This window comes from Diadema setosum, chromosome 16 (genome assembly GCF_964275005.1).
Source record: "Diadema setosum chromosome 16, eeDiaSeto1, whole genome shotgun sequence".
Classification (NCBI taxonomy): domain Eukaryota; kingdom Metazoa; phylum Echinodermata; class Echinoidea; order Diadematoida; family Diadematidae; genus Diadema; species Diadema setosum.
Window position 1 is genome coordinate 2015259 of NC_092700.1, and position 20533 is coordinate 2035791.

The following is a 20533-nucleotide window of genomic DNA, read 5'->3' on the forward strand; positions in this document are numbered from 1 at the left end:
ATTCTATACATATTTCATTTCATAGCACCATGCAACAAAACTATGAACGAACTAGAAATGTCGCTATGCGACTGGTATGCCTCCGCCATAATGCATGATTCTCCTAATAGGTCTATAGTAGGGGAAGTGTGGGAGAGTTGAGCCACTGGGAGAGTTGATCCAGGCCACCTTACATCTTCATAGTAACTGACAGCAGTAAGCTGCTGCTATTTCTTGTTCATGCCTATGATTAACTATATACCAGTGTATGAGGCAGCGACGTTGGACAAAGCATAACAAAATAGTCAAAGAAAAACCATTTTTGGTCACCAAAAATGAATGTCCACTTGTCAGATATGTGGTTTTCTCTTACACCTATGGTAGAGGATAAGTGCGAATCAGTTGGAGTAGCAGATAGTCTGTATATCATTTGCTTCTTTCGGCAAATTTCAACATGTTTGGTGTGGTCACTTTCGTAGGCTTTGGGTGTTAGTTTAAATGGCGGCTGTAGGGAGAGTTGAGCCAGCGTGTTGAGGGAGAGTTGTGCCATGGCTAAACCCTGCATTCCAGTGGCTCAGCCCTCAAGTGGCTCAACCCTCCCTTCAAGTGGCTCAATGAGTGTCATTTTTTGGTCAAAGAAACGGGTCTGCAATTGGATGAGGTGAGGAATATTGGAAAGGTATGTGGTGTTCTCGCCAGGGGTGACGCCCTACGGGCGTTTCTTCTTCCTCACACCAACAGTTGACTTATTACGCAAATCCAATCAGGGTGCATCTAGAAATCCTGATCATGTGATCATAGGTGGACCCCAACAACATCCACATTATCCATCCGATGACCCGTAAGTCAAACAGACGCCCCGCCCCCTCTGTTACCATTACACCATCCTTCCTTTAGATAGGTTTCCATGGTCAGTTTCTTTTATAAGCCTGAACTTCTTAATATGATATGTAGGGCCTATAGCATAGTGGCTCAACTCTCCCAGCCCCGTGGCTCAACTCTCACCACATCAAGGGAGACTTGAGCCATTTTGCAAAATATTTTTGTTGAAGTGTCACCCCCAAGTTGTTTGTGCTTGGTGTCTTATTGGGCTATCATATTATGCCTGAATAGTTGTATTATATACCAGCGAAGGAATAATCCATAAATTGTGTATAGTTATTGAACAGTATCACTAAATGTAAAAAGTGGCTCAACTCTCCCACACTTCCCCTACATGTAGACAATGTGTGATTACATTTTCACAAAATTGGCAAAATATTAAAATGACAAGTTTGTCACAAATGCGTTGAATGTTCACCTTCCTTCACCTAGGTTTAATTGGATGAATACTGAGGAGAGCATGTATTTCAGGATTCAAGGACTTGAACTTGACTTAGACCCATTCATAAGTTTATATATTGAGTAATTTTCAAGATATGGAGAAAAAGTGCAATTTTTGTATTGAATACTAAATTGTTACCATTTTCATCTGGCCTTTGACCCTAAAATTCATAAGATAATCACTGTCAGGCAGAACTTGCATAAGTATGTATTAAGTTTCACGATAACTTGAGCCACTTCCAAGATGTGGAGGAAAACGTTAGTTCAGCACTTTCACTTGATCTTTCACCTCTTGACCTTTGAGGCAAAAAAAAAAAAAAGAAACTTCCCGGAGAATCTCTATTTGGTTATACATGCATACACCAAGTGTAAAAAAAAAAAAATAATCCTGCTGGCTTTGCATAAATATGAGGGAAATAGTAAAAGTTTGAAGTGTTACCCTTGACCTTTGACTCCTGACCTTTGACCCCATGAACCCTAAATTCTCTAGATAATCACTGCTAGTGAGTACATGTATATATAGGCCCTACTATGTTCCATGAAGATACCTTGAACAATTTCCAAGGTACGGAGAAAAAAGTGAAATTTCAATATTTTTACTTGACATTTTGACCTTCGACCTTTAATCTCATGACCCCAAATTTTCACCAGAGAATCTTAATTGGGTAATACATGTATACACTAAGTTTCATGAATGATTTCTTCAGGCATTGCATAGATATGGTGGAAATAGTGAAATTTTACGTATTTGACCCTGACCTTTTCACGTTTGGCCTTGAGCATGTGCACCCAAAAGTTGATAGGCACAACTTCATCCCCTCATACACATACATGCCAAGTTTCATTAAGATACTTCAAAAGGCTTTTTAGTTACGCTGTCCACAAAATTCACGAAAACATAATGCCTCCGGCACCACTTCGTGGCGGAGGCATAAAAACACAAAGCCGAACCTAACGGATGTACTCCATGCTTTTGTTTGGAAGGAGAAAAGAGAAATGAAAACAAAATCACATTTCTTTTTTTGGTAAACTCCTTTTAAACGTTTTGGTAATTGGCGCCATCAAATTGGTGATCTTCAGAGATTTCAAATGTTGGGTCATGTAAGGTATGAGTTGCTCTACCCATGTGCCAAATATGACGGTGATACATCAAAATGATAGAGAAGTTACATAGGGGAGGCACAATGGGCCCCCTCCCCCACGCCTGTAAAGGGTAAAAATAGCTTGGGTTTTATAGGGTTAACTCAAGGGCTACTCAAACGTTGTCGCTATAATTCTAGTTTCGAAGGCTCTGTTCAAACGGGGCTTATGACTCGACTCACCGAATAAAAAGACATATCCACCTGTCAGTTGTCAAATGTTGGTAGCGGTAGTTTAAGGTAAGATAGAAATTTACTTGAGCAGGCCGACATATTTAATTTTACTGTGTCAGAAATGACAAAACACAGAACAGAATATTAATCGTCACTGGAACAGCTGTAGTCTGTGGTGGTCGGACGAACGGTGTGGGGTTGGATTATAGCAATACCCGATGATATATCTATCAAAACGGGCCTTGAAAGGTGTATGTGTGCGTTGCATTATCGCAAAACAATACTTACCTTCACAAATCGGAAAATTAATTATTCAAGTTAAAACATAAAACATAGCAAATAAGAAAGTAGAACATGGGAATGGTATACAAAGAAAATTACCCTTATCTATCAAGAACAGCTATTTTTGACATCCAAAACCAAATTCCAAGCCACTGATGGAAACGTTAAAAGGTGTATTTTGAGCTTGTACTACACGGTCCAGTCGTAGACATAATACTGCATGCAAGACGACGCAAAGAGAAGTGCGGTGGGACCTTACTCTTATGTCAGTGTATGTTGTTCAGTAAGAATAAATTAAACTTTTAACAAGATTGAACAAATTCTTGAAAAGAAGAAGAAAAAAGAATGAATATGAATACCAAAACCAAACTACCATATTGTTACATTTTATTACTGCCGAGCTAGTTTGGTATATTTGATGAGTGCGGTATGGTTTTACGGTTCAGTTCTTTTCATTCTGATCATACAGATAACATCCTTTCTTTTTGATACGTGGGTCGTACGGGAAAACCCCTTCTCTTTGTTAGTGTCACGTTTCATTTGATCAGAAGAATATCTGAGCAGAATGGCAGTAACTTCCTCCTGGAATGTCCTGACATGTAGTTGTTTTAGAGTGAACATTTCCCTACACGAACAACTCATTGTCACACTGTGTTGCTATGTAGACTTAAAGAGAAAAATCAAACAGAACTCCAATTTCCATAATTAACTTGACTCTTCTTTGTAGAACCAAATGATTCTCCGCATCATAGAGCACTTTCCGAAGAGCAATTAGTTTGGGAGTTTGCAAAAAGATACACTTCGGTTTTGTTTTGTTTTGTTTTTTTTTTTCACGGTGAAAACGTAGTCTGCCTAAACATAATTTTGAAAAGCCCTCCCGGCTCAACTGCATCTTCACCATTATGACCTGGGTCTAAGGCACACCGCTGGTATATTTGGCAAAGGCATTGCAGTTGCAATTTTCTTTGGAGGCAATTTTAAAATGAAATCATGATTCAGTTAAATTAAACATTGATTTTTGCAGTAAGGTTTGAGATTTTGCTCTATTTTCAGCCTTCCGTACAAAACTTTAACTTAGCACAGAATTCAATTGGTGTGTATGGGAGTGTGTGGTTGATACCCAGATAATGATCCCGAACAATGGCCAGTAGGCCATGGGGTGAAGCGGAAAAAGAGGCTTAGAAAATGGGTTTCGTTCCAGCAACACTGGCACTACTTTTTGAATGCGGAAATGTGATGTTTTGTACATCCTAAATATACAGTAAAAAGTTCTCCTCGAAATATCCTGCAGTTTTTGTGAAAATCCATATTTTATAAACTGCGACCAGCAGCCCAATACACGTATCGTAATGGGGCTGCGGATTGTAGCATTTAGGATCATGACAGGCTAGTATTGCGGACAAACGTCAACCTTAAATCGAACAAAAATTTTTCAATTTGAAGACTTACAAGTAAGGTTGAAGTATTGACAACAGGGTTCGTGCAAGGTTTGGTTCTACAAATAGTCATTTTCTGTTCAAATTGATGACTTGATATGACTAGGTCGAGAGGAATCTGGGAGAGCTACGCTGAATTGACGGTCAGCGCAGGCGCACACATCACTGCGCACAAATTTCGAATCCATTGACTGGATATGATGTCTGTGTGCGCATGCGCTGGCCGTCAATTCAGTGTAGCTCTCCCAGTTTCCTCTCGACCGAGTCACATTTAGTCATCAATTTGAACAGAAAGGAACTATTTGCAGAAGCAAACCTTGCACGAACTCTGTTATCAATACTTCAAATTTATTAATAAGTCTTCAAATTGAAGATTTTTTTCCGATTTTAAGTTGATATTTGTCCGCAATAAAATATCTGTCATGATCCTGTATGCTACAGTTCACAGCCCTATGACGCTATGCGTATGGGGCTACTGGCCGCAGTTATGCGTATGGGGATGGGGCTGCTAGCCGCTGTATAGTTTCCATAGTGTTTCTAAGCTGAAATACATATACACATTTTGTAAAGCACTGCTTTTAACCATATAGTACCTAGAAAAAAAAGTGAAGTTTTGGTTTAATAGTTGCATTATATCTCATGTTTCAGCTTTTCCTGATGTGTATCAGAGGTCAAGGCAAATGCCTTATATTCTGTTCAAAGACATGTTATCAATCAAATGACTAATCATTCAAGGCAAAAAAAAAAATAAAAATCAGAGCGTTTGTTTGTGTGTGTGTCCGCGTGCATGTGGGAGAATCTTATTGTACACACACACACACACACACACACCCTCACATGCACACACACATACGCACACACATAGTTATGAAGATACCCAAGTGTATTACAATATTATTCTACATGCCTTGGCCATTTATCACATCAGCATCATAAAAAAGATCATCATAAACATGAACATACACAATGATATAATACATGTATTGATCAGTGCATTACACATACACACGTGCATAAAAACGCTGACATATTATATACACTCACACGCACACATACAAACTCATTTACACACATGAGACATTACTATTAAACAGATCATATTGTTTATCAGTAAACATGTTTTTCTTTTCTTCTTCTTAAGAAGCTTTAATATATTTAGATCACATAGCAATCACGTTGTTCATGAAATATTACAGTACTTTAGAAAATTTAATCTTCATAAGATTTCCTGAAGTTTTCATTGCTATCAGTAGGTTGGTGGAACACTACCTCCTTTCATGTAAGATAGCTCAAAATGATAATCAGTCAAATTTTCTAGTTTTAATAAATTTTCTGGAACATTCCATGGTCCAAATATCCTTGAAAGGGTGTAAAAGTTTTGAAAAATGCCAATATATAAAATAAAGGCAATATTATAGTTTACCCATTCATGAGTGAAAACTGCTGGATTCTGTATTGGAGGCAATATGTACCTGAAAATCTTGGAGAGAGTAAAACAGGTTTGGCATTAAAAATTATGATAACATTGCAATTAACTTCCAATATCAGAGGATCTGTGCAAACCTGACTCAACTTATGCACAATTCTCATTTGGCTGGTATTAGTTTTAGCAAACTGATTTTGTACTCACACCTACACTGTACTGACCTTTCTACATGAACATTCTGTTTCAGTATTAATAATAGTTACATATTTTTTTTTTCTCAGAGTGGGAGAACAAATTTTAATCGTAGTCATTCAGTTTTATGAAAAAAACCACACTTAGGAAAACATCTTTGTTCTTAGAATAATTCAACCCTAATCAAATCATAATAGTGGGCAGTAATGTTTACTAAAGGGCGAACAATCACATACTGAGGCAAGGAGTCAAAACATGTTGCATAAACATTGGCATTCAAAATACAGGAAGCAATCTGTATTACAAAGACATTTTATCATGCACAACTTTGGTAAGATGTCAATTCTTGAACATTAGTCACATTGACCAAAGCATTGGTGCATATACAGTACATTCTGTTGTTTCTGAACTTTGCACTGAAGTTCTTTGTGTATGTGTGTGAATGTTTCAGTGGTGTATATATATTGCTCCATTTTATCAAGGACAACTTATAGTAACATGACAATGTTTTCATGCTTCAATATCAATCATATTGACCTATTTCCCTTGGCAAGTAATGAGCAGGTTGACTCTGTTGCAAATGATGCATTTTACAGGCAACACAGCAGAACCTGAAGAGCTTCCAGAAGAAAATCTTGATCTTGACGTGAGCGTCTTAGGGGAGGAAACAGATGCTCCTGCTGACGGACCAGGCTCCTCCTTCAGCTTTCGTTTCCTAGCGAGATTCAGGCGTTTGCTATCTATAAACCTCTTATAGCACGTTTCATGGAATCCTATTTAATACAATGGAGAAATGAACAGCAATGATTAGCCGTTGGATTTTGTTAGGGGGAAAAAAAGGCTAAAGGCTAGGGGGAGGGGTTGAACATTACACTCAATATATCATTAAATGTACGGTAGACTATTGACTGCCAATATTTGAATCTTGTAATTACCAATAGGCCTTAGTACTATGCCAGGTAATCACTAACACCTCATGATCATTGTCATCATCAACTACTTCAACTTGTACTTGCAGTGCAATTACTGATTTTAAATGACATCTACAGCTTTCAGCACCTGATCACATGCAATATCAATTATCATAATTATGAATACAACTGCCTTATCATCATTAATACTAGTAATCCTTGGCCTTTCACTATCACCGCCACCCAGTGCCACTGCTTTATAATTTGGCACAACATAATGGTAATCATATGTTTTAGGGAGTTTAATTGTTGAAATTATGTCATTATTGTCATTGTTGGTTTTTTAGACCTATCTATATCAAATATTAATAAGTTAATTTAATGAGATGCTAAATGTGTGTTTTGAGGGGGGATTCGCCGATTTCGGGGTGAGAGAGACAGGATGGATTTTTAATATTAATGGTCCATGGCCATGATTATGAAAATACAAATTTACATGCAGTTTAGACCTTTTTCAATCCAGTCCTGTGTGTCAAGATTTTTACAAAACAATATCACCGATCAGCTACATCAACCTAACCTGGGCTGTACATAGAACAACATGTAAAATTCATCTAGGCTACATTATAACGGCGCTATGCCATGCCAAGGTGAAATTCAAGATAATTTATCTAAAATGTAACAGACACGCTAAAACGGCTAAGCAACAACATTAGCGTCCATTATAACATACACAAGCAACGTTCATAACATAGCTAACGTTGTACTAAGTTGTAGTCATTACGCATAGATCTATATGAGACTGCACTGCAGTGTCGACTGCTACGACTGTACGCACGTAAACTAACCTGTAAATTATCCTATGTACATGTAGGTTGCAGCAGTCCCCCTGAGCTGCTGAATCACTTCGTTCTGGTCTGCGATTTCACGGTCTCCCCCACTCAATTTGATCCACTCTTTGGCACACAAAATAGGTTTCGTCTATCTTAATTTTCGGCAGAGCAGACGACGTAGACGCGTCGACAGGCTCACAGGGGGCGGCCATTTTGACTCGTAAACAATAATTCTCGATTCGGATTGGATAACATACATCACATGATCGTTCGCGAATGAATATCGTACACGGCAAAGTGTACATATTCAGCTCCTCAGTGACAAAAAAGTTCACTGTTTCCCCCTAAATTACCAAAATACTGCAGGAGGGTTTGTGTCGAACTTTTTCCTGTAGCCTTTTTGGTTATTTGTTTACACGTAGCTGTGGAGAAATTTTAGTGCCGCAGTTGTCGGAACGAAACAAGCGAAAAAACCAGCTCACCCCATGGCCTACAGGATTTTAGTGCTCCAATATTTATTCATGAGGAATTCCACTGTCACAGCTAGTCTTTATTCATTCTGAAATGTGGTTTATGCAAGCACATGGAAACATATGTGTTTACTTATTTCATGTGCGTGCATTTCATCCTTTGCCATGAATTCAGACTAGCAGTGCTCAGGGCAATCCACATGAATAATGGATAAAGCATTCATGTGCCTTGGAGCAGACCTCTGAACAGGTGGTATCTATGTCCATTGTTCAGGGTCATTGTCAGTACACACTCACATACACTCCATTGGTTCCTGCGTATAAAGTTCAGGTTTTTGTACAGAGGGTTATAATTTGACCAAAATCTGGAACCTAACTTTGAAATTAATCATGGAGTTCATGAAACTGATACATGTTTTTATATTCACCGACTAAATTGTACACTATTCAACTATTACTCATATCATTGACGGTGTTATCTGATATATAGTTTTTGAACTATTAAGCATCAAAAGTGGGAATGTTTTTTTGTAACACCTGGTACTCTTCCGTCTTGCGTTTTACTGCAGCATGCGACTTTGTATATTCTTTTACTTAAGTTGTGCAAATCAATGAAATTGATACAGTCATATCCCCAGTTCAAGTCAGGTATATATTTTTATACCAATTCACGCACTTTTATCATTTTCATTATAATTATTATTATTTGTTTGTTAGCCTATTTATTTATCTATTTGTTTACTTCGCATTTCAACATAAAATACAAATAGAAAATCATATTACATGATAATAAAGAATATAGTGATCTTAGGTGCATACCGCTGGTTGCCAGGGGAGGAAATGCAAACTAATAATCACCGAGGCTCGAGGCCTTCCTCCCCGACCAGTGCATGCACCCAGAGTCAGTTGTATATGGTCAACTCAAAACTTATCCATACGAAGTAGCCTATGATTGTTAAATTTGAAGTCATTAATGTAGTTATCTCAGTAGTATGGTAGCTCTGACCTTTCATGCACGTTTAAGAAATAGTCTTTTAAAGAGTAATATATTGTGTTTGGTAAAATGTAATTTTTGTTGCTATATTCTGTATCATGGTAAAATTTGTTTGTTTGTTTGCAAAGCGCACTGAAATTCTTTTCAAGTCTAAAATGCGCTATATAAGAATTTGTTATTATTATTATTATTATTATTATTATCATTGTTATTGTTATTATATCAATGTAAAACAATAATAGATATGACAAATTATATCAGATAATGCATTTTTACGCAAAAGATTCATTCACAAATAGATACAAATGGAAATAAGCCTTTAAATAGAATCATTCACTTCAAACAGTAGCTAAATGAAGCAAAAGAAAAAATAAAAAAAATTGTAATAAACACTTATTCATTCTATTTATGTGTTTATTCATTTATCTATATTCTATTTCATTCAGTCTTCTTTAAAAGCAGGGTAGTCGCATTCAGTGCCAGAAAGGTCTGCTTTACAAGGGAGCCCTGCGTTGATATTGTAGGCCTACATGACATTACATGTGCACACAATAAAAACGAGAACAAAACGAACATAGATGATTATGCTACAACGGAAAAAGAACAATCGCTTCGTAAGATCATTAGACATAAGAAACTAAGAACCTAAAACAAGCTGAGAAAATACATCTAGATATCTGAATAATGTATAGCTAGTGCCAAAGGTTCATGTCAAATGAGATACTGATGTTGGCGTACACGATTCATGAATGTTTGCAATGTAGAGGCTGTTTGAATAAAAATAGGTAATTCATAATGATTTGCTTGCAACACTTATGATATGTGTTGAGAATTTTTTATGTACTTCACGATAAACACGAATAGTGAGGAATGAGGACGGGTGTAGAAGAAAACAATGTGCAAAAGTTATCGTTACGCCATGATGCAAAGATGTTATTATTTCATGATACATTGAACTATGTAATTCATCAGGTCAGTTGATATGGAAGTCCATCGAAGCATTACAATAATCTCTGCCATCAAAACTGCAACTTAGTACAGCCCTTCCTATAGGATGCACGGTATGGTACAATATAATCAACTCTGATCACTTTCAGAAATAAACACATGATTCATAATGATTCATGGCTGATTTTGCACATGACAGGTAATCAAATCATTGTGACAAAGAAGGAAGACATAATGACAATAAACAAAAAAGTCAAGGTACCATACAGGAGGATCTTCGAGATGTTATAATAAAACATCATATTAAGTAATTAGTTCATAAGTTCATATGATTTCATATTTTATTAGCAATCGATATACTATAATTACCTACTTCCTACTTACCAGTAAGGCTGTACTGGATTAAAAGAAAGAAGCAGTACGTGAACACGCCTGTTATCGTGTGAGTCGCCATGTTAACACCCATGAATAATGTGTTTCTATGTATGAACTTGACGGTCTGAAGCTTTGTTATAATGGTTATTCAAGCTGTTTCTTTACCCATACCAACACTCATTATTATGGCAGAGCGAGAGGTGGATGCGGTGGCGGATCGCGGGCGGGGGGGGGGGGGGGGGGATGGAGCGCCGGACGCACGCTCCCTTGATTTTTTTAAACAAAAGAAATAAAGAGAATTCATCTTTCTTAGCTGGTTGTAGTGGCACAAGAAAGCTTGAAGCCTTTTTCTTGTAACTTGCCAGCAGATGAAACCCTGAAGTAGCACCAGATTGTTAGGCGCCCCCCCCCCCTTTACGGAATTCCATGACCCGCCCCTGGGATGTACTTTAGAATGCACGGTTCGCCAAGTCGAAGTGCAGTCAACAAGATCTGAATAATAACCATTGATAGCGAAAAAAGAAAAAAAGAAAAAAAGAAACCCAATTACTGGAATGTTATATACCGGGCATTCACACATACCGAGATTTATTAATTTTGCAATGAAACAAATGCTAATCATCACAATAGCAATTTTCTAATATTATCTAGGCAAATTTTCCGTGTGAATGGAAACTAGTATCGCGTGTGGCGATTTAAAACTTGGGTCATAGTTACAAACAAGTTTCTAATTAAGTTTGTAATCAAGCAACGCGGTACGTGTGAAAAGGCTTCGAGTAATGCCAATAAGAAAGAGATGGCAGTAACAAAATAATCATTGTTATCATTCTGACCGTTGGAATGTCTCTATTGACTACACCTGCAAGAAATACTGAGGTCATCACACGAGACCGACGTCCACGAATCATACGGCCCACGAAACCGACATTGAAAATAGGTACATGAGGCATGAGACATACAGCCCACGAGTCATACAGCACTTAAATTCGACACTTCACATGTATGATGCAGTGAGTATTTGTGTGTAATACTTTGGTTTTGGTTTGGTTTTGGTTTGGTTTATTTCTGCATTTCCTTTCTCCAAATACAATTGCAAATGAAAACAGAGAGATACAGAGTATACAAAAAACAAGAAAGAGAGTTAACATACAAATCAATACAAAAATACAATTTGCGTAACAACATCAATCTGTAGTGACATTTGAATCAAAATAACATATTAACGCATACTGTATCTATGAACAAAGGAGAAATCAATACAGGGGAGCTTACCGTCATCATAAGCAGAGCTTGACGTGGATGAGGCCCTATCTGTATCTATAATACAAATATATTACAACACCAATTAGGCCCTATGTACTCATAAAACTCTTTAATTTCAATCACTCATTAAAATAATGATATAATCCAACCATACCTTAGTGGCCCCATGTCTATATCAGTCACCTGCCTTAAACTGCTACTAAAAAAAAAACAAAAAAAAAAACAAACAAACAAACAAACGGAAAGAGAGAAAAGTCACATTAAACATCAGCGGCATCCTGTCCATCACGGCCGCTTTTCTTCTTCCCCTTTTAGTGACCGCTCCAGACAGGTTTGGCTGCATTACGTATATCCCAATACAGTTACTAGGTGGGCTCTTGATTGTGTGAAAAGATGGAGATATTGTTGCCCGCTGAGGGCGCTGTCTCCACGGAATGCCCAACTGGCCAACTGCTAAATTGGACGCGGACGCCATGTCGTTACCGCACGTATTACGCGTTACAGGGTTAGCGGGTACGCTCAGACGTAACAAAATAACCAAGCCAAATAAAGGGTAGTGAATAATGGGCACTGCGTATAAGTGCACTTTAGTAACGACATGGCTCCACAAAGATCACGGGACCCGTTTTGACCAATCACAGGCTTCAAAACTCATGAGCCGAAAACCGAGCTGGCCAGACTCTCTTTATGTGCACTGGGAATGCCCAGCCTTCTATTACAGAGTTTGGCCAACTTAAACACAGGCGCCATTTTGTGCCCACCTTGCGCCCACCAAAGAGGTTCTATAATGTAATAGAGTGCGCTCTCGCATATAGAAGCGGGGCCAATTGAACGACCCGCCACCATTAGCAAAGTGGTCGAGAAGTCGAGCATTCGCGAGGGTACCACACGTTTCTAGTAGTCAACCTCTTTCGTGCGCGCGCGTCACTTTTCAATTGGCCCCGTTTTCATTTGTACGCACTGAATGGTGAAGGCTTACTCTGTTACAATGATAGAACCTCTTTGCACACAATGGGCACCGTAGATCGAAAAACTCATAACAGGGTTGGCCAAACTCTGTAATAGAAGGCTCTGGGAATGCCTCTAGGCTGCACTCGTTGCGCCCAAACTGTTTTGCTCCGACGCCATGGGCGCGTTCGAGCGCTCTCCTATTAGCGTACCGTACCGTACTGTACCCGCGCCAGAGGAGCGCTCGAACGCACGCTCCTAAGGTGTACCGTACCGTACTGTACAGAACCAAAAGTGGACCACTTCCCGATGTGCTCCAAAAGCGTACCAAAAGCGTACCAAAAGTTCGCTGTAAAGCATGCGCGTATCATGCGCATACGTCACAATGCAAAAACATCTTTCTCTTACGGGTGCGTTCGAGTGCTCTAAAGCGAACCAAAGAGAACTGAACCAAAGCGTACCAAACCAAACTGTGCCAAATTTGAAGCGTTCGAGCGCCCTGTCGAGAAAGCGTACCTCACCAGTTATTGTTAGAAAAGGTCACGCATTTTTGTAGCAAGACTAGTGTCATCCACCTGGCGCTTGAACTACTTACAGTTGTCCCGAACAAAGAGAATGATGTCTTTGCATTGTGACGTATGTGCATGATACGCGCATGCTTTGCAGCGAACTTTTGGTACGCTTTTGGTACGCTTTTGGAGCACATCGGGAAGTGGTCCACTTTTGGCTCGGTACAGTACGGTACGGTACACTTTAGGAGCGTTCGAGCGCTCCTCTGGCGCGGGTACGGTACGGTACAGTTCACTTTAGGAGAGCGCTCGAACGCACCCTTTGTTCGGGACCATAGGCGTAGCCAGGATTTTTTAGAGGGGGGGGGGGGGGTGTTTAAGATTAGATCTATTCTTTATTTTAACTGAAAATAATTGATTGACAGGAGAAGCGGGAACGCTTTGAAAGTATGGTGGAGAGAGGGGGTGGGAAGCGTGAAGAAGCTCAAAGGAGTTTTGTTGATAAACCTGAAAAATGGTAATAATAACGATAATAATGACAATAACAATTATGATAATAATGTGAATTAAATCAATTCATCGTTTATTGTCCATATGGGAATTTGTTCTCTTTACATGTAACTCAATGGAAATTACATATTCAGAAGATACAGAGACATGTAGACATAAAAATAAAACATGCAAATATATGAAAGTGACATTAACAGGAAACAAGGAAAAGGAAATGTCAGATTTGATTATTTCATATCTATCTTAACTATTTCCGTCATTCTGTTTAGTATTATTATTATCATTATCATTATTATCATTATTATTATTATCATCATAATCATTTTTATTATAATTATTATTATTATTATCAATCATTATCGTTGTTATTATTGTATTGTATTGTGTTCGTAGTGATCTCATCTGAAATTTCATTAACTTTACTACTCTTTTTTCACGGTACAGAAGTGTGATTTCGTCACCAAAATTCACTATAAGCCTATAACATAATTCCATCACCTAAGCTATCAGCCGAATATGAGTCTGTTTGGGCACTTCGCTTGCCGTCCGTAACCATTCTGCGACAAGAAACTTTATTTTCTTTAAAATGTAGATTCGTCATCAAAATACAATAATTGATTTTTATTAAGTACATCTTCATGCCGCATCCGAGGATAGTTACCCAAATATTATGATATTCCGGCATCACGCTACTGGAAACCATCTTGTTCCTAGATTTTACGAGCGATAAAAAATTGGAATTTTGTATACTGAGAACAGGGGGGCATTTCATGAAGGAACTTGTCGGATAAAATATCTGACAAGTCAATTTTTATATCCGAACAAGTTTTGAGAAATTCTTAAGTCTGATTGGCTGATTTCTCTGAACTTGTCGGATATAATTGACTTGTCGGACATTTTATCCGACAAGTTCCTTCATGAAAGGCCCCCCCCCCAGGTTCTAGTGTATTGTTTCTCCATTCTCATGATGGTGTATATTTTATCGGCATCTTCCGTTCTCATAGTGGGTATGATAGGAATAGGCTATTGGTCACAGACCATTATCCACTCAAATTCATCTATTTTAGGTCAACCTCCGCCCGATTGCTTGCAGTCATATCATATATACTGTATATACTAAAATTCTTTATAAGTAAAAGAATAATATGACATTAGATGGAGACACAAGATACAAACCAATTCGCTTTTATAAGAATAGTAATTATTAATATAGGCCCTAACCTGCATTGCTTAAGATACTTAAAATGCCAGTGAGCGAAGGGAGCGAACGCTTCCGGGTATTTCTCTTCCACTTTCTTTTTGTTTGCTCTTCTTTCCTTTCTCTTTCATTTTCTTTTCCCTTCTTTTCCTTTCCTACTTTCGTAAATGTTTTGTTGGGTTTTTTGACCAGCCAATTTGAGGGGACATGTGACCCCCATGCACCTTCCCGTAGTGATGTCAATGCGACTCATGGGCAATATGAACTAAAAGGGCCGTCGAAGGCGGCAAACCCACGCCTCTACAGTACCAGAGCCCTGTTGTTATGAAGGAAATTTATCTTGATTCTTTTTCTTACGAGTTACATTGAATTTTGCTTTAACTTATAGGTGTAATGAAGTATCCCAGAAAGTCACTGGGTTAAACATGCAGAGGCGTCACCAGCTTTTTTCAAGGGGGTGCGTTTTGACAGTAAATGTAAACTGTGAGATTTTTTTTTTTTTTTAATTTGGTTTATTGGCTCCTGTGTCATCATGAACATTTACACAATCATGCTCTATTATTATGTACATATCATACATGTAATTGTATACGTATACACGAATCTTTCGCTATGAAGGACTATACGGGGATACATTATGTGACGGTGTGAGATCCTCGGCGATGATCCATTCCACTCCTTCAGTGCGGAGGGTGTGGGAGGGGGATACCCCCTCCCACGGTAGGAACTTTTTGTAAAGAAAAGAGTGTAAAAGTCGCGTTTATAATATAGAACATAGTGAAAATAAAAATACTATGAAGGACTATTACGGGGGTACATTATGTGGCGGTGTGAGATCCTCGGCGAGGGAACGAAGCAACCGAGCGGGAGAGGGTGTTTTAGGAGGGACTTTTTGTAAAAAGAAAAACAAGAAAAGAGAATTGCATAACAATATTACTCCGTTCCATACTGAATTCTAAAATCTCCATAGACTTAGTACACAGGTCGCCAGGTTCCCGTTATGGAATGGGTTAAATACGAGCGAGCGGAGCGAGCGAGCTTGAAAATTTTGATATTTTACAATCTCCAAAACTGCTGTTTGTAGCTATATTTTTTCGCTTTGGAAATGAAGGGGGCGCACCGGGCGCAACTGCTGGCAATTCCTGGCAGCAACCTGAGGATAATGGCATAACGATTAAATGCGAGCGAACGGAGCGAGCGAGCTTGAAAATTTTGACATTTTACAGTCCAATAACTGCCATTTTTAGCTCTATCTTTTCGCTTTGGAGATAAAAGAGGGGGGGGGGGGTGGCACACCGGGCACAACTGCTGGCAATTACTGGCAGCAATGTCAGGAGAATGGCACAACGATTAAATGCAAGCGAGCGCAGCGAGCGAGCTCGATATTTTTGGCATTTCACAGTTTTAAAAAATGCCGTTTTTAGCTACATCTTTTCGCTTTGAAAATTAAGGGGGAGTGGGCACCTGGCGCAACTGCTGGCAATTACTGGCAGTAACATCAGGAGAATGGCAAAGCGATGAAATGCGAGCGAGCTTGAAAATGTTGACATTTTACAGTCAAAAAATTACCGTTTGTAGCTATATTTTTTTCGATTTGGAAATTAAGCAGGGCGCACCGGGCGCAACTGCTGGCAATTACTGGCAACAACATCAGAAGAATGGGATAACAATTAAATGCGAGCGAGCGGAGCGAGCGAGGTTGAAAATTTGACATTTTACAATCCCAAACTGCGGTTTGTAGCTATATTTTTTCGCTTTGGAAATGAAGGGGGCGCATCGGGCGCAACTGCTGGCAATTCCTGGCAGCAACATTAGGATAATGGCATAACGATTAAATGCGAGCGACCGGAGCGAGCGAGCTTGAAAATTTTGACATTTTACAGTCCAACAACTGCCGTTTTTAGCTCTATCTTTTCGCTTTGGACGTTGGAGATAAAAGGGGGTTGGCGCATCGGGCGCAACTGCTGGCAATTACTGGCAGCAATGTCAGGAGAATGGCACAACGATTAAATACAAGCGAGCGAAGCGAGCGAGCTCGATAATTTTGGCATTTCACAGTTTAAAAAATGCCGTCTTTAGCTACATCTTTTCGCTTTGAAAATTAAGGGGGAGGGGGCACCGGGCGCAACTGCTGGCAATTACTGGCAGTAACATCAGGAGAATGGCAAAGCGATTAAATGCGAGCGAGCTTGAAAATGTTGACATTTTACAGTCAAACAATTACCGTTTGTAGCTATATTTTTTCGATTTGGAAATCAAGCAGGGCGCACCGGGCGCAACTGCTGGCAATTACTGGCAACAACATCAGGAGAACAATTGAATGCGAGCGAGCGGAGCGAGCGACCTTGAAATATTTGACATTTTACAGTCAAAAAAACTTCCGTTTGTAGCTATATTTCTTGCAGTAACATCAGGAGAATGGCATAACAATTAAATGCGAGCGAGCGGAACGAGTGAGCTTGAAAATTTTGACAGTCAAAAAACTGCCGTTTGTAGCTATATTGTTTCGTTTTCAAAATGAAGGGGGGGGGGGGCGCACCGAGCACAACTGCTGGCAATTACTGGCAGCAACATCAGGAGGATGGCATAACGATTATATCGTCTGTATCACTTCAGTCAATCAATACTCTTTACAACGTTTTTGTTACCCCAAGGTTCCACAATATGATTTCTCAATTTACTTTGTTTTGATTATGCAACCTTAGGCCTATTGTATGTTACCAAAGAAAGTGAAATGTTTGTGTCCTTTTCGAAAAATGAAATAAAGTTTGAATTGAATTGATTAAAATGCGAGCGAGCGGAGCGAGCGAGCTTGAAATTTTTGACATTACAGTCTAAAAACTGCCGTTTGTAGCTATCCTTTTCGCTTTGGAAATTAAGGAAGGGGGGCGCACCGGGTGCTACTGCTGGCAATTAAACTGGCAGCAACATCAGGAGAATGGCATAGCGATTAAATACGAACGAGCGGAGCGAGTGAGAGTGAAAATTTTGACGTTTTACAGTCCAAAAACTGCCGTTTGTATACCTATTTTTTTTTTTTTCGCTTAGGAAATTAAGGGGGGCGGTGCGCCACTGGTAGTCAAGGATGTCGGTTTATGTTCATGATTGGGGGAGGTATGACCAGCGTGGGGGAGTCGAAGTGACCAAGCGGGGGAAGGATGGGCAGAATCTCACTTTAGAGCATCTCCTAATTGTATATGTGTTTGTGTGTGTGTGTTCTATACATGGAAAAGTTAGGAAATAGCCCAGGTCAAGGCTTATTATTGGCAATGCAAGGCCTTTTAATAAGTATTACAGACTAGTATGTAAAGTAACACTCAGTGATCTATATAGCTTTGATATAACGAAGTGTAAGGTACAGAGGTGTACATTCTACATCACATTGCGCAACATTGCAGCGACTATTTGCCGTTCGGATGTTCTGAGTACACTGCTCCATCCTGATTATCATTCAGAATGCCAACCAGGAATCACGTTGAATCACAATCTTTTGTCGGCTCCGGGCTTTTTGAACAATGTTTCACACTATTGATGCCGCTTTAATTATGGTTAAAAGAAATCTTAGAGAAAAAAATAACTTCTTGCTCACCCTTTCATGTCAATTTCAAAAGCAGTTTACTAACCCTTGAATTACAATTTTGATATTTTTTTTTTTTACCAGCGAATGGGGGGGGGGGGGAAGTGGGCACCGCCCCCACCCCCCCCCCCTCCCAGTTACGCCACTGATTGGAGACCTATAACGGGGGAGAGTGTGGGCGGGGTATCTCCCTCCCATGCGACGGAGCTTTTGCATTTTCTGAATTGACAAATCGTTGCACAATGAATGATACCGTTATACCTAATATATTATATACAGTACGATCGATAGACTGGATGTATAGCATCAGTGCTGCCAGATCCGGGGTGCGATTGTTGTTGTTTTGTTTTGTTTTGTTTTGTTTTGTTTTTTTTTCCTGGTGCAAAATATAAAAAAGAAGAAGAAGAATTAAAAAAAAAGAACAATGATTTAATGATTTAAGGTTCAGAAGGGGGGTGCGTCCCCCCCCCCCCCCTCCCCCCTGGTGACGCCCATGATTGAGTAGCAAGTAACTTGCTACTCCCAGACTCATTACAAAACAATATGGATTAGCTTGTGCCTAACTGCTAGAGCAGCCGCTGCACGTTGTGCGGCGCGCGCGGTCCCCGGGCTCCCCTCCCCTATGCGAATTAAGTTGAAAACCATCGTATATAAACAAATTTGACCTCTAGTAAGTTAGCTTACCCTGAGATTCTGTGAAAACGGGAAAACGTGCTTGAGCTGCTTCCAGTAGGCTACTAAACTGACTGTACAACTATTGGTAGTTGATACTACTAACTTAGCATGCAATTGCATTGTGCCTACTGTATATCAGGCTGCAGCGCTGCATGCATTGCGTACAAACTTCATTATGCATCATACACAAATTACGGTACCGCGTACGGTATAACACTGGTAAACGGTGAACATTATGCGCAATGTATCTTCGCGATTCGGCCAGAAAGCAAAGCAGGGAAGAGAGAGAGAGAGGGAGAAAATGAACACTAAAGAAAGGAAAGGCGGCTTTCAAAACGGAAATAAAAGCGGTAAAGACAGCTTTTGTTTCATTTTTCAACATTTAAACATTGTTGAAGAGGGGTGTTGAACAGCTCAAACACCTCCCTTTTGCCCAAGGGAGGTGTTTGAACACCTCAAACACCCCCATTTTGGCAAAGGGGGGTGTTTGAACACCCAAAACACCCCCCCCCCCCTCGCTACGCCCTTGTTCGGGACAGCTGCTGTAAGTAGTTCAAGCGCCAGGTGGATGACATTCTTGCTACAAAAATGCGTGACCTTTTCTAAAAACAACATGTGAGGTAAGCTTTCACAACAGAGCGCTCAAACGCTCCAAAACTGGCACAGTTCGGTACGGTACGCTTTGGTTCACTTCGCTTTGGTTCGCTTTAGAGCGCTCGAACGCACCCAATATCTTTGCTCCGGTTGGATACCAACACATCACAATATTGCTTATTGGCGCGCTGTCAGCGGCCGCTGACAAAATAAATATGACATTTACAGCTTATCATCAAAATGGAGGGGATAATTGAAACAAATACCAGGGAAATGATTTATTAGCCATCAGCAATGTACGTGGCAAGATGGATGTTATCCCTTTGACTCTTTCGGTGACTGTTCTATTTACTACTCGTCATTATGTCTATACAGTCTTCCATGTGCAGTAATCTACTATTCCACTGATTTCTCATTTGTATTAAGCTGTAGTCATTGCAATAATGTTATTACAGCCATTCAAAAATGATGCAGCATTATCATCATTTCGTGTTCTTATTCACTATGATGACCAATATTACAATATAACGACTCCTGTCATTATCAGGCTTATTTAGATTGTCAGCATATAGTATTTCAGCTTATGTATTTACATGTTTACAACTGATTTCTTGTCTGTTTCCCATCTTTCATATTCCATACCCCAACATAACTTTACGTGCAAGCTACCTTGAATAAGAACAACAATAACTACAAAAAAGGGAAAACAAATAGGGATACAATTAGGCTGCATATGAACTTTGGATTCCTTTTAGAATTGTAGGCTTTTTCATATTT

At 39.4% G+C, this 20533-nt stretch overlaps 1 protein-coding gene across 1 annotated transcript in view; it reads right to left on the reverse strand.

The window, feature by feature from the left end:
• LOC140240196 (scavenger receptor cysteine-rich domain-containing group B protein-like) overlaps positions 1-10561 on the reverse strand; it is a 33154-nt gene extending 22593 nt beyond the window's left edge. Inside the window, exon 1 of the mRNA XM_072319992.1 lies at positions 10492-10561. Coding sequence (XP_072176093.1) covers positions 10492-10561 — 70 coding nt within the window. The remainder of the gene's footprint in view (positions 1-10491) is intronic.
• Positions 10562-20533: the final 9972 nt, after the last annotated feature.